Here is a 15,175-nt window from a genome sequence, read left to right on the forward strand (position 1 = left end):
CACATTTCATTCAGAGTGTAAATCTTAACTCATAGTTCAGGGACTTCATTTCATGTAATATCTGCTCTGTAAATTTTTTCCTTCTTCATTCTGGAAATCTCCCTTCCATAACTGTCAGCTGTTATCAAGAACCACAGAGTGGAAGGAGGATACAAATTCCCATGAGCAAACTCACCATTATACAACATTTTCCCTCATTCTTCCTTATGTGTTGGCTCCTGTTTTTCTTTTGCAAACAGAAGCTATCATAGAAAATATTTTAATGGACTTTTTAAAATTTTATTTAACCAGAGAGCTCTGCTCAGTTCTGGTTTATGGAGGTGTTGGAGATTGAACCTCTGTTCTGGGGGAATTTTGGTTCCTCAGGCATGAAAGCCTTTTTGCATACCATTATACTACTCCTTGGTTCTAAGAATGGAACATTTTAAAGAATCAGGACAGAATTTGGCACATGTGTTGAGTGATCTGATGAAGACAGGATGTCTTCAATAGGTAGAAGGCTTTACCCATTGTTATTCCTAGGTACTTAATTGTGACTACTTCAAAGATTTAATAATGACAGCCGGCAGTACTTGAGCCCTTACATATCTTCTCTCCATTTCTTATTTCATAATGTTTCAAAAGGTAGGGGAGCACTGGTGCACTCTGCAGAGCGAACACTTTACCATGTGCAAAGACGAGGTTCAAGCCCCCAGGCCCCACCTGCAGGAGGAAAGCAGGCCTGCAGTCCTTTCCTCTCTCTTCCCTATTCCTCTTCTTCTCACCTTTCAATTTCTCTCTTTAATAAAGCGGGGGGGGGGGGGGGGTGGTTTCGGGAGGTAGCGCAACGGGTTAAGCGCGCATGGCACGAAGCACAAGGACTCGCTTAAGGAGCCCCTCCTTTCTTTGCCTCTCTGTCTCAGTCTTTTCTATTTCTAGTTAAAAATATAATTGAGGGAGTCGGCGGTAGCACATCGGGTTAAGTGCAGGTGGCGCAAAGCATAAGGACTCGGCATAAGGATCTGGGTTTGATCCCCTGGCTCCCCACCTGCGGTGGGGGGGTCGCTTCACAAGCAGTGAAGCTGGTCTGCAGGTGTCTATCTTTCTCTCCCCCTCTGTCTTCCTTCCCATCCTCTCTCGATTTCTCTCTGTCCTATCCAACAACGAGGACAGCAGCGACAACAACAACAAACAACAAGGGCAACAAAAGGGAAAAAATGGCCTCCAGGAGCGGTGAATTCTGGTGAATTCGTAGTGCAGGCACAGAGCCCCAGCAATAACCCTGGAGGCAAAAAAAAAAAAAAAAAAAAAGGCAGGGGGGGGGAGGAGGACAAAGGAGAGGCAGGCACCAAGCAAAGATAAATGGAATAACCTGGCATAATCGAAATATCTGTGGGGATGGACTGTATCTAATAGGGAGGTTGTGCGGTGTTGACTACGCATCAAAGCGTTGGAATTCGTAGCTTTTGATTGAGGAGGTTCAGCCTCTGCGCCAGACTATATTAGCAAAGCACTTAAGAATTTTGACAGTATTAACAACAACAACGACAAAATCTTGACGGGACAGAACGCCTCCATTCCTGTCCTGGCCAGAGGACTCTCTGTGGGCCCCTCCTGGGTTGCTTTTCCTTCGAGGTTACACCTGAGGGCGCCCGGGATCCCCATCACTGACAGCAACCTACACCCATTTCTGCACAAGAAGGGTGAGCATCGCCATACTTCAACGTAGCCCTGGGAGGCTCACTCTTCAACAGTGACACAGACCAGGGTCCGCTTCTTGTCAGCTCCACATTTGGGGGTGGGGTGGGAGGCGGGGCATGAGGAGCAAATTTTTAAAAATTTTCTCCCAGGGCAGAACACAAATGCTCAACACAGGCGGCTTCTCCCGAGCTAGCTCACTGCTGACCGACTTCCGTCCCTAACTTCCGGTCTTCTGACTCTCACCGCTTCCGCCCGGAGTTACCACCAGCCACTTCCGCCAGGAGTCCCGGGAGGCTGGGAGGCAGAAAGCGGTCCTGTGGCGGCGGCCTCCTCCTTCCCGGCGCCCCGAGGCCGCGCTGCAGGCGAGTGGAGGTGCGGCCCCCGAGGGCGAGTTCCCCGGCCTGGGGTGATCTGGAGGTGCGAGACCAAAGCCGGCCGGGTGGCCGCAGGCCTGGGGCGGGGTCCGGCCTGCTCGCCCCGGTCCCCGCCCCTCCGGCCACCGCATCGGGTAACATTCCGTGTAGCCTCGCTCCTCCGGGCTGCGGGGCGCCATGGAGTTCGCCGAGCTCATCAAGACTCCCCGGGTGGACAACGTGGTGCTGCACCGGCCCTTCTACCCGGCCGTGGAAGGGACCCTGTGCTTGACCGGGCATCATCTGATCCTGTCCTCCCGCCAGGACAACACCGAGGAGCTGTGGCTCCTCCATTCAAACATCGATGCCATCGACAAGCGGTGAGAGCGGGTCCCACGCCCACTCCCCTACAGGTCCGGGGGCCCAGGGCTCTGCGGGGGGAACGACCACCCAGGAAACACCTCCGTGGTGTCCTCGCGGCCCGTCGCCCCACCTGCCAGCCAAAGAGGCCCCTCTACCTGGAGGGAGAGTCTTGAGTCAAGAAAACGGCACACCTGGTTTCCATGACATCTGGGTGGTAGTGCTAAGGTTATTTAAGGGGCCGTTACCATCCTTGTAATCATTTTGGATGGTTTTTCCACGTGTTAAGACTTGACTTGTTTATCTAGCCCCCCAAATGTTGTAGATGGCTTTTTTAACTTTATTTTTTATTTGATAGAACAGAGAGAAATTTAGAGGGGAGAGATAGATGGAGAGAGACACCTGCAGCCCTGCTTCACCACTCATGAAGATTTACCTCTGCAGGTGGGGACGACCGCCCTAACCCCTTTAAAGCCCTTCTGATTTTTATTAGATAGGCCAGAGAGAAATTGAGAGAGGACGAGGAGAGAGGGAGAGAGAAAGATACCTGCAGACCTGCTTCGCCAGTCATGAAGCGACCCTCCCCCACCTTCCGCAGGTGGGGAGCAGTGGCTCGAATCCAGGTCCTTGCACATGATGGTATGTGTGCGAAACCCGGGCACCACTGCTTGGCTCCCAGACTTGTTTCAGATGAGACAGCTTCACAAGAGAATGGAGAGGGAGAGACCAGAACATTTCTGGGTCCATGCAATGTTGGGATTTCCTTAGCCGCAGACATGCAAATCCTGTGGCCTACCAGCTATGCTATTTCCTTGGCCATATAAAGTTTTCTTTTTTAACATAATATCCTGGATGTTAACTCTCCATCACAATTCACCAAGTTGTGATTGAAGGTGATTTCTGTAAAGAAAAACTCAAAAGAAAGGAGTTTCTAGTATCTAAATTCCAGAAAACATTTTTCTTCCTTCCTCAAAAATGTTCAGCTTGTTATATTTCTTATTTTTCACCTCACCAGTCATTAGTTCTTCTCACAATGGGAAATTAGAATATCTTTTATTTATCTTATTCATTCTGCTTGGGAAAAGATCAGAGTTGGTTCTTTAATTAGAGATCATAATTAATTACCTCTAAGGGCTGGCCAGTGGCACACTTGGTTGAGTGCACACATTTCCATACACAAGGACCCAAGCTCAAGTGCCCAGTTCCTACCTGGCAGGGGAGGACCTTCATGAGATGAAGCAGTCCTGCAGGTGTCTCTCTCCCTCTATTTCCCTTCCTCCTTTAAATTTCTTTCTGTCCTATCAAACTGAATTTAAAAAGATACTGGAGACCCTTGAATGTCTTCTGTCAAACACACAAAAGACCAGTACCAAAGGGAAAATTGGAAAACCCACACAATTGTGGAAATTAAACAACCACTGGATTAAAGAAACATAAAGGAAATTAGAAAATACTTCGAGAAAAATAGAAAACACAAATACAACATACCAAAACTTAAAGGACACAACAGAAAGAGAACATATACATAGACTCTCACACACATCTCCACTCGATTTGTAATAAATCAGTGAAGGATGAGATGTGGAGAAAAACATACATTAAACATTTTTTTATTAGTGATTTAATAAACTATAAGATTACGAGTATAATTGCACACCAATCCCACCTCTAGAGTTTTGTGTCCTCATAATTGGATTTTTATCACATTTGAAACAAAAGTAGACTGCAAATGACTTTAGGCTTAAAATGAAGGATAAAACTATGAAGCTAATGTGGAAGAAAATGCTTGAGGCTGTGGGTCAGTAGGTGACACAGTAGATAAGGGGTGAGACTCTCCAGCACTAAGTCCTGAATTTGATCCTGGCATCATTAGTAAATAACTATTCTTTTAAAAATGCAGAAAACAGACTGGGCAGTAGCGCAGCGGGTTAAGGGCACATCAGTCGAAGCGCAAGGACTGGCATAAGGATTCGGGTTCAAGCCCTTGGCTCCCCACCTGCAGGAGGGTCGTTTTGCAAGTGGTGAAGCAGATCTGCAGGTGTCTTTTTTCTCCCCCTCCCTGTCTTCTCCTGCTCTCTTGACTTCTGTATCCTGTCCAACAACGACAGCAATAACAACAACAAGGGCAACAAAAGGGAAAAAATATCCCCCAAGAGCAGTGGATTCTTAGTGCAGGCACCAAGCCCAAGCAGTAACCCTGGAGGCAAAAAAAAAAAAAAAAAAAGGAAAGGAAAAAAGAAAAGCAGAAAATAGGGCTGATGGTTGGTGGTGCACCTGGTTAAGCACCTGTGACAATGCTCTAGGACCTGGGTTGGAGCCCAAGGTCCCCACCTGCATGAGGAAAACTTAGAAAGTGGTGAAGCAGGTCTGCAGGTATCTCTCTCCTTCTCCCACCCAAGTACTAACCAGGCCTGACACTGCTTAGCTTCTGAAATCAGCCGAGATTATGCATGTACTGGGTGGTATGGCCAAAGACTCTCCTTCTCTATCTCCCTCTACCCTCTTGATTTCTAGCTGTCTCTATACAATAAATAAAGATAATAAATTTTTTAAAATGCAGTAAACAGGGAGTCGGACGGTAGCGTAGCGGGTAAAGCGCACGTGGTGCAAAGTGCAAGGACCAGCATAAGGATCCCAGTTCGAGCCCCCGGCTCCCCACCTGCAGAGGAGTCGCTTCACAAGCAGTGAAGCAGGTCTGCAGGTGTCTATCTTTCTCTCCCCCTCTCTGTCTTCCCCTCCTCTCTCCATTTCTCTCTGTCCTATCCAAGAATGACGACAATAGTAACAACTACAACAAGAAGACAACTAGGGCAATAAAAGGGAATAAATAAATAAATATTTTTTAAAAAATGCAGTAAACTACCTTAGTGAACTTGGGATAAGGAAGGATTTCTTCTGTAAGACAAAAAAAAAAAAAAAAAAGAAAGAAAGAAAGAAAGAAAAAAGAAAATACACATACACACAAACTATAAAATAAAAATATGGTGAAATGTGCATTAAAGTTAACAAGTGTTCAACAAAAGATACCATAGAAAAGTTATCCAAATGACCCAGGAGGTGGTATCGTGGATAAAATGTTGGACCTTCAAGCATGATCTTCTGAATTTGATCCCTGACAACAGCTCATGTGCCACAGTGTTGTTCTGGTTCTCGCTCTTTCTCATTAATACGCAAATAAATCTTAAAAACAAAAAAGTTGGGGCCAGGCAGTGGCACACCTGGTTAAGCCCACCTATTACAGTGCACAAGGTCTTTGAGCATTGTTAAAACAACTGCCTTTATATAGCACATCTTCCATCATGTCTTGTTCAGGAGTGGCTCTCTCTCTTTTTTTTTTTTCCTTTAACGGACCGCACTAGTGTGAATTATTTTATGTATCTGAGAACATTTTAAGCACAAATATCTTAAATAGTTAATGATTCAAACTTGGCTTTTCCTTAATTAGGCTTATTGTTAAGAAAGTTGAATATAGATGTTAATTACAACTACATTTTTGTTTTGTTTTGTTTTTAACTAGAGCACTGCTCAGCTCTAGCTTATGGTGGTATTAGGGAGTTGAACCTGGGACTTTGGAGCCTTAGGCATGAGAGTCTCTTTGCATAATCATTATGCTATCTACCCCTACCCTACATTTCCTTTTCAAATAAATAATAGTATATTTAAAAATAATGATTCTATATGTTACATGATTTGTAATTATTATTTTTTTTTTACAGATTTGTGGGACCCTTAGGTACCATCATCATAAAATGTAAAGACTTTCGAATTATTCAGTTGGATATTCCTGGAATGGAAGAATGTTTGAATATAGCCAGTTCTATAGAGGTGAGTATCTTGAGACAAACTGATAAAAAACTATGATCTAAAAATAGATCATAATTTTAAAAAAGAATATTTTATCCTGATTGAATATAGCTTTTTTGTTTCTTCATTAAATATTTGGTCATGTTCTGTGATTTAGATATTGAAGACAGAGGAAAAGCCTTACTCTGATTCATTGTCATTGGAATGTAATAGCACTTTATTGGCTTATAGAAGCTTTAAAAAATACATTATTTATTTATTTTGCATAGAGACAGAGAACTGATAGGGAGAGAGGGAGAGAAAGAGATACCTGCAGTCTGCTTTACCACTCTTAAAGCTTCCTGCAGATGGGGGGCTGGGGGCTTGAACAACTAGTGAGAGTTAGCCAAGTATATTGTTTACTTTTCTACCAGATTATTTTGTACTGCATGGACTACTCTTGTGGGAGCTTCACTGCTTCAGGATGACTTTTTCAGACAGAGAGGCAGAAATAGAAGAGTGAGAGAGACTAGCACTGAAGCTTCATTCCATGTGGTGGGGTCCAGGCTCAAGTCTGGGTTGCACACATGACAAAGCAGCCTACTAGTCAAGCATTTTGATTATACTTTATTTTATTTCACAATAGTTGTGATTCTAGATTTGAATAGGCATGTTAGTAACTATGGAATCATATTGTAATAGTATGATTTGATGTGATTTTACTGTTGGTAGTTTGTAGGCATGGATAAAATACTTAGCTGCCTTGATCCTAGTTTCCTAGTTTTTATTAAATGAAGAAAGCTTTGCCTACCTTTTAGGTATGTTGTAAAAATTGTACTAGTTGGTCTATGTAGAATGCTTACTATAAAATTTGGTAATTAGCAGCTAGTATTAGAGGGTTTTCTGTCATTTATTAGCAGTTTTATGGGCAGACTTGTGAGGTTTTTGTTACTGTCATACTCCAGGCTGACTTCTTTAGAGGGAGAGGGAGAGAGAGAGACAGATAATGGGAGGGAGGGAAAGATATTACAACAGAGTTTTCTCCCTAGTGGTGGAAACCAGGCTCAAATGTGGGTCTGGTGCATGACAAAGCAGACACCCTCCTAGGTGAACTATCTTGCCTGCCCAAGACCATTCTTCCTTCTCCAAATTGTGGCTAAAAACCCCTATAATTACAATATACCATATTGACAGTGTAAAATTCAGAGCTGGTAAGTATATTCACATTGTTGTGAAATAGATCTCCAGATGTTTTACATCTTGCAAGATGGGAAACTCTATTAAACAGGAGGAGGGCCAGGTGATAGTGCATCAGGTTAAGCGCACATGGCAAGGGCTGATACAAGGATCCCTGTTTGAGCCCCGGGCTTCCCACCTGCAGGGGTGGGTCACTTCACAAGCTATGAAGCAGGTCTGCAGGTGTTTGTCTTTCCCCCTCTGTCTTCCCCTCCTCTCTTGATTTCTTTCTGTCCTCTCCAACAACAACAATCACAATGGCAACAATAACAATAACAGCAACAAGGGCAACAAAATGGAAAAAATGGCCTCCAGGAGTAGTGGATTTTTAGTGCAGGCGCTGAGCCCCAGTGATAACCTTGGAGGCAAAAAAATAAACAGGAACCCCTAATTCCCCGATTCCCTTAGCCTATGGCAGCTCCCCTACACACACACACACACACACACACACACACACACACACACACACACACACACACCTGTATATTTCTTATAGTTTAACTACTCTGGATAATTCTTAAAAGTGGGATCCTATATTACTAGTCTTTTTGTGAATGGCATGTCATTCAGTATAAGGCATTCAAGGTATATCCATATTGCAGCATGCAATAGAATTTTCTTACTTTTAAAGGCTTAGTAAAATCCAGTTGAATGTAGCTATGGTAAAAATTTAGAAGAGTTATTACTTTTATAAAGCTAGTAATTATCACCAAATTTTGGTTGTATTTTGTTTTCATTAAACTTGAAATTCCATATATCAAGTTTGCTTATGACAGGATGTGTTTGTATAAATAGTATTGAATATCTCTTTTGGTGACAAATAACAGAGGCCTTGCTTGGATAATTTAATGTTTAAAATTGGTTTATTTGGGACTGGGTGGTGGCACATCTAGCTAAGGTGCACATCTTATCATGTGCAAGGAACTGGGTTCAAGCCCCCACCTACTTTGCACCTGCTGAGAAGAAAGCTTGACAAGCAGTCAAGCAGTACAAGTTTTTCTTTTTCTCTCTTCCTGTCTCCCTACTCCCTTTCAATTTCTCTCTGTCTCTGTTCAATGAGAATAAACATTTTCAAGATTCATTTACTTGTGGGGGTCGGGCGGTGGCGCAGTGGGTTAAGCACATGTGGCGCAAAGCACAGGGACCGGCATTAAGGATCCCGGTTCGAGCCCCCGGCTCCCTACCTGCAGGGGAGTTGCTTCACAGGCGGTGAAGCAGCTCTGCAGGTGTCTATCTTTCTCTCCCCCTCTCTGTCTTCCCCTCCTCTCTCCATTTCTCTCTGTCCTATCCAACAACGAACAACATCAACAATGGCAATAATAATAACCGCAACGAGGCTACAACAACAAAGGCAACAACAACAACAAAAAAAATTCATTTACTTGTTAATGGATGAATGAGAAAAATGGAAATAAAGAGGGGGCAAAATGGATGAATGAGAAAAACGGAAATAAAGAGGGGGCAAAATGCAGCCCAGGGACTGGACTCAGGACTTTACACATGTGAGTCTTGCAGTGTATCAGTGAACCATCTCCTCATCCTTAATATTTAAATTGAAGAAAAAGCTCACACTATTTTCTTTGCTTTTTTTTCTTGCCAGCTGTTTTGGCACATGGTTATTAGATTGCCTTATTTTACGTCACTGTCACTAAATTATAGCAATTAACTTTTTTTTTTTTAGCAATTAACTTTGTTTACTGTACTTCCTAAGTATAGAAATATGAAATACACTAGCTTCCTTTGTTGTTGAATAACTAAACTAGATTTTATGTGCCAAAAGAATGTTGATTTAACTATTAAAATTGAGGTAGAAAGACTTAAACATCTACAAGTAGGACTTTGTTTGATTTTTAATTTTTTTTTTTATTTTATTGCTACCAGGGTTAGCACTTAGGCTCAGTGCTTGCATGATGAATCTACTGCTCCTGGTGGCCATTTTTTTCTTTTATGTATTTATTTACTTATCGACAGAAAAGAAATTGAGAAGTAAGGAGGACAGAGAAAGAGAGATATTTGCAGTACTGACTCACCATTCATGAAGCTCCCCCCTGCAGGTGGGAACTGAAGGCTTGAAGTTAGGTCCTTGGTCACGGTAATGTGTACACTCTACCAGATGTACTTACAGCCTGGCCCTGGATTTTGTTTGATTGTTAAACAAGAATAAGAAGCTAGAGGAACAATTGCTATACTAAGGAAGTGGTATGTGATTCCCCCCCCCCCCTTCTCCTTCTTTTCTTTTCTTTTCTTTTCTTTTCTTTTCTTTTCTTTTCTTTTCTTTTCTTTTTTCTCCAAAGCTCCAGTTTATTGTGGTTCTGGAACTACATCTCTGGGACCTTTGAGCCTCAGGTATGAAAGGTTTTTTGTATAACTGTTAAGCTTTGTCCCCAGCCCCATGTAACATTTTTATTTCTCTTTTGGCTAAATTTTACTTCAGGGAATGAGATAAGCCCCATCTTATCTGTCATTTGAAAGTGACAGTAATGTCAGCTTGGCCAAATTTTTAACATGAGTAAGAAATGCACTGTGACTTTAGGCTTTTCAACTGAAATCATGGTCTGTTATTTGTTCCAGGGGAATATTACCAAGATTGCAGTTGAACATGTGCCCTTTTGTTTTTTCACTCTGCAGATTTTCCTTAACTAACTACTGCCTTTTTTTGTTTGTTTTTGTTTTAATCTCTTGTTACTTGTAAACTAGCTGGTTGGTAGGTGTTAAGAGAAATTGCATGGGAAAGAGAGGGAGAGGGAAAGAAACAGGAAGAAATAAGAGAGAATATCACCCATTTTCTGGTTGGCATCAGACACTAATTAGTTACTTAACTAGAGACACATACATTTTACCTGAAGCTCCTTAGGAGCTGACTCATTTTATAAACATCCTAAAGGCATCAAGGAAGCCATACATTATTATTTTTTAAAGCCATAAATTATTAGCTATCGTAATTTGAGCTCAGAACATGAACTGCTCTGCTGAATTTTTTTTTCAAGTACTTATTTATTTATCCCCTTTTGTTGCCCTTGTTTTATTGTTGTAGTCATTATTGTTGTTGTTGGAGAGGATAAAGAGAAATGGAGAGAGGAGGAGGAGATGGGGGGGGGGAGGAAAGAGAAAGATAGACACGTGCAGACCTGCTTCATCACTTGTGAAGTGACTCTCCTGCAGGTGGGGAGCCAGAGCCTCAAACCGGGATCCTTAAGCCAGTCCTTCCTCTTAGTGCCACGTGCACTTAACCCGCTGCGCTACTGCCTGACTCCCCTCTGCTGATGCTGAATTTTTTTTTAATTTATTTTTTATTTAAGAAAGGATAAATTAACAGAACTATACGGTAAGGGGGGTACAACTCCACACAATTCCCACAACCCAATCTCCATTTCCTGTCCCCTCCCCTGATAGCTTTCCCATTCTCTATCCCTCTGGGAGCATGGACCCAGGGTCATTGTGGGTTGCAGAAGGTGGAAGGTCTGGCTTCTGTAATTGCTTCCCCGCTGAACATGGGCATTGACTAGTCAGTCCATACTCCCAGTGTGCCACTCTCTCTCCCTAGTAGGGTGGGTCTCTGGGGAAGCAGAGCTCCAGGACACACTGGTGGGGTCTTCAGTCCAGGGAAGCCTGGCCGGCATCCTGATGGCATCTGGAACCTGGTGACTGAAAAGAGAGTTAACATACAAAGCCAAACAAATTGTTGAGCAATCATGGACCCAAAGGTTGGAATAGTGGAGAGGAAGTGTTGGGGGTGGTACTCACTGCAAACTCTAGTGTACTTTCAGGTATATATTTTGCACTAGTTTATGGATACGTGTGAACATATGCTCTCTCATAGAACCTGGTCTATATCTAGGTTTTGGGACTTTGTTAGAAAGTGATCCACCTGGGATAGAATTAGAGAATACTATGAAAGGAAAGGTCTCACCTGAGTAATGAAGCTGAAGGGTTGTCATTCCACACCTGAAGACTCTGGACACAGTCTGAGCTGAAGCATGTTGAGGTGGCAATTGTTGCGTTGACTAGGTTGCGATCGGCTGATGCAATATTATTTGATGTGGATTGGGAGAGGCATGTGGGAAAGTGGGCCCTATCCTAGGGTTCCAGGACTGGGGGAAGTAGAGGCTCTATAGTGGAGATGTGAGGTTCCTGCTGTCTTAGGGTTCAAATAGACAATGGATAGTTATTGTTATCATCACATTATTTGGTAATTGGGTTAACTTTGAAAAGTCCTTTTGTTAGGGTTTGCTGTATAGATGCTGAATGTTTTTACAGCTCATTGAATACACATAGTGAACTTGGCCTTTTCCTGACATCTACCCCACCCATTGGCCCACCCATACATCTTAACATAATTTAGAAATAATAAGTGAATTTCTCAGATAGCATATTGAAACTTTTTAAAAAATTTTTTTCTTATTATCTTTATTTTATTGGAAATAGTCAGAAATTGAGAGGAATTGGGATCAAGAGAGGGAAAGAAACAGAGACACCTGCTGCACTGCTTCACCACTCACAAAGCTTTCCCTTTGCAGGTGGGGACTAGAGGCTTGAACCTGGGTCCTTGCTCATTGTAATATGCACTCAACCAGGTGTGCCGCCTCCTGGCTCATGAAGTTATTCTTGTAACTAAAGTGTCCATCTGCTCAACTGTCTCAGAAATTGTAGCATAAATTCTTATTTTTTTCTGTACAATAATTTTATTCATCAGAATTGAAAACATCTGGCTTATACAAATTACATTCAGCAAAATGCATTAAATCTTTGAGAGGATACTGTATTTCCATAGCTGTATCTGTCTATACCTTGTAGCAGAAATTCTAGTGAAGACTTTTTTTCTATGTAGTTTCAACTTTATTTTTGAGTTGAAATATTTTCAGCTCTTTAAACATTAATGTGTTTAAAGGAAAAGTCCTCTCTCTAATGCCATAAAATGGAATCACAACCAGTCAAAAGATGTGTGCCTATTGCTTGTGCTTCATGCCACATGTGCTTAACCCGCTGTGCTACCACCCAACTCCCTTTCTTTCTTTCTTTCTTTCTTTCTTTCTCCCCCCCCTTTTTTTTTTGATAAATATGAGAGAGAAAGAGAGAGGGGAAATGGAACACATACCAGATTATCACTCTAGCACATGCAATGCCAGAGAATGAACTCAGGAGTCCATGCTTGAGAGTCAAATGCCTTAGCCACTGTGCCATTTCTAGGACTGGGCTTTTTGCTTCTGTATGGTCAAACAAGCAGTCAAAGACAATATAGCACGGGATAACAGAATATACTGCCATGATGATTCTCTATACTTCCAGTTTTATGAGCTTTGTAGAGAAGGCTTCCTGATTTATGGAGAGAGAATAGCACTTTGTTACTCTGCTGAACTATGTATTTGTTCAATTTAAGTCATGGGTCCATCCCTTTGTGAGCCTGATCCTTCTGTGACCTAGAGGGAGGTAGTTTCATCCAGAGAACTTTGAGGTATATTAGCAGCTTGATATTGGATTCCTTCTAGGTAAGCGTCCCCATAATTACTGAAATTTTGAATTATGCAAGTTACTTTTAAGACACCCTCCCCCAGTCAGAAATGCTTTCCATAAATATAGAACTGCCAGGTCCACTGCCAGGGCCTATTCTATTTAGTTAGACTTTCCTGGTATTGTCACTCAGAATTCGAATGTTCCAGATGCATACAAACTCACTGGGGTCAGGGTTACTGTCCCAGCTTGAGAAGGGTCACTGTAGTATTAGGACATGAGAGGGGAGGGGAGGGGAGGGGAGAGAAGGGACTAGGAGAGGAGCAGAAGGGCTGGGGAAACAGCATAATGGTTATGCAAAAGACTTCCATACTTGAGGCTGTGAGGTCCCAGGATTAATCCCCAGCACCACCCTAAACCAGAGCTGAGCTGTCTCTCTCTCTCATTAAAAATAAATGATATAAAAATAATAATATATATTTTAAGAAGCAACAAAGAGGTACATATCCAAATGAAGTATTTTAAAATATTTTTGATAACTTTTATGATAACTTTAGATAAAATATAGTATGATGCATGTGAACATTAGTCTGTCTAAGTAAATCTAGTTATTAAAAAAATTATGACAAACTGTAAGCAAAGATGAGATGAGTTGGACCTGAGCAAATGGCCTATCACTTTGGGAAGGGAGGAACATGTGAAGCATGCAATAGCTAAACTTCATTTTAGAGTTCATTATTATATCAGACACTGCTTGAAGCCTGTTACCTTCTACCAGATGAAGTAAGCACTGTAATTTCTTGTGTTTTGCAGTAGAGGAAACTGAAGCACAGGTTAGTTATATTCTTTAACCACAGTTACTGGGATCTGGAATTTTATTGAGTTTAGCAGTCTGGTTCTCTATACTACTGCCCTTCTCCCCTTTTTTACAGTTACTAACATATACCGATTTATGTAATTTACGTATTGTTATAGTTGGCAACCAACACCTTACTAACCAAATCCTGCCTGTTATCTGATGCCCAGAAATATATTAGCTTCTATAAGATGATAATTTTATCTAGTGATACAGTGTGAGGGAAATATATTCGGTGTTTTGTCTAATAACAGTCTGTCAATTAGAATGTATTTCAAATCATAGTTTCTCTTTCTTTTTACCTCTAGGCGTTGTCTACCCTGGACTCCATCACTCTGATGTACCCTTTTTTTTACCGGCCTATGTTTGAAGTGATAGAAGATGGTTGGCATTCTTTCCTTCCTGAGCAAGAGTTTGAACTCTACTCTTCAGCAGTGAGTTATTTTTGTGACCTATGGGTAATGAGAAATAACCCCACATCTTGCTTTACTTGTGAAAATGATAGCTTCCTTTTGAAGAATAATAAAGTACAATTGACTAACTTGTGCTATTAATTATTACTTCTGTAGCCTCTGCTTTTCAGAGCTGTGTACAATTTACTCTCAGTGCTAGAACTTCAGTGATTTCTCTTCCACTGAACTTACTGTATTCTAAATGTTACTTTAATTTTGAAAATAAATTAGCCAAACAGTAAGATCTTCATATAGTCCTGACGTCTCTTTGAGTTGAGTGTTGGGTGTTTTAAGAGTATCTCCATAGAAGCAACTTAATTAGTAGTTATTAGGTTAGGAGCTCCCAAGTCTGATGAACCCACAGTATACCTAAAAGACAACATTAGTGAACCATATGTCACATTTGTTTCTTTGGATTATTTTTGACTTTACCATTTGAGTTGCTAAGACCTGATAGCTAGAACTGGGTTTTCTTTTTTGTTCTTCACCATTTACTTCTTTCTTCTTTTATCACAACTCTGTAAGTGGGTCCTAAGGAGATGAAGAAGTAGGTACCAGGGCAAACGAAAGAATGAAGATATAATTAAAAAGTGAAAGGCGTAACATGAAAGGGGAGAAGATTTCATATTTCCATGAACAGAATGCTTTTCCATAGTCATGTATAACTCTACCTGAGTAGTGCTTATACTGAGTATCTTTATTCCACTAAAAACTGCATGGTATACATTCTTAAGAACATAATGCTTTTCTTTAGTACCAATGAACTACCATCTTACAGCTACTTAGTAGTCCGTAGTTATTTCTTAGGTGGAAAATAACAGGCAGAATGTGATAAGGAAAGAAAGATCTGGATGATTTACTTGGTTGTCTAAAATTGCATATACAAGTACCCTGCCCTTGATTTAGGTGTTAGGTATCATAAGTAAACCAGTCTAGGCTACACTTTGCAAGTCAACATTCAAATCCGTCTACTAAATTTTGTGCTGAGTTGTCCTGCACTAAATACA

General features: G+C 41.6%; 1 protein-coding gene across 1 annotated transcript in view; it reads left to right on the forward strand.

Moving 5' to 3' along the window:
* The first annotated feature begins 1,938 nt into the window (after positions 1-1,938).
* Positions 1,939-15,175, forward strand: part of MTMR9 (myotubularin related protein 9) — a 49,755-nt gene continuing 36,518 nt past the window's right edge. The window contains exons 1-3 of the mRNA XM_060184927.1: positions 1,939-2,413; positions 6,110-6,218; positions 14,025-14,150. Coding sequence (XP_060040910.1) covers positions 2,232-2,413; positions 6,110-6,218; positions 14,025-14,150 — 417 coding nt within the window. The 5' untranslated portion in view covers positions 1,939-2,231. The remainder of the gene's footprint in view (positions 2,414-6,109; positions 6,219-14,024; positions 14,151-15,175) is intronic.

The sequence above is a fragment of the Erinaceus europaeus genome, chromosome 2, assembly GCF_950295315.1.
Source record: "Erinaceus europaeus chromosome 2, mEriEur2.1, whole genome shotgun sequence".
Taxonomy (NCBI): Eukaryota; Metazoa; Chordata; class Mammalia; order Eulipotyphla; family Erinaceidae; genus Erinaceus; species Erinaceus europaeus.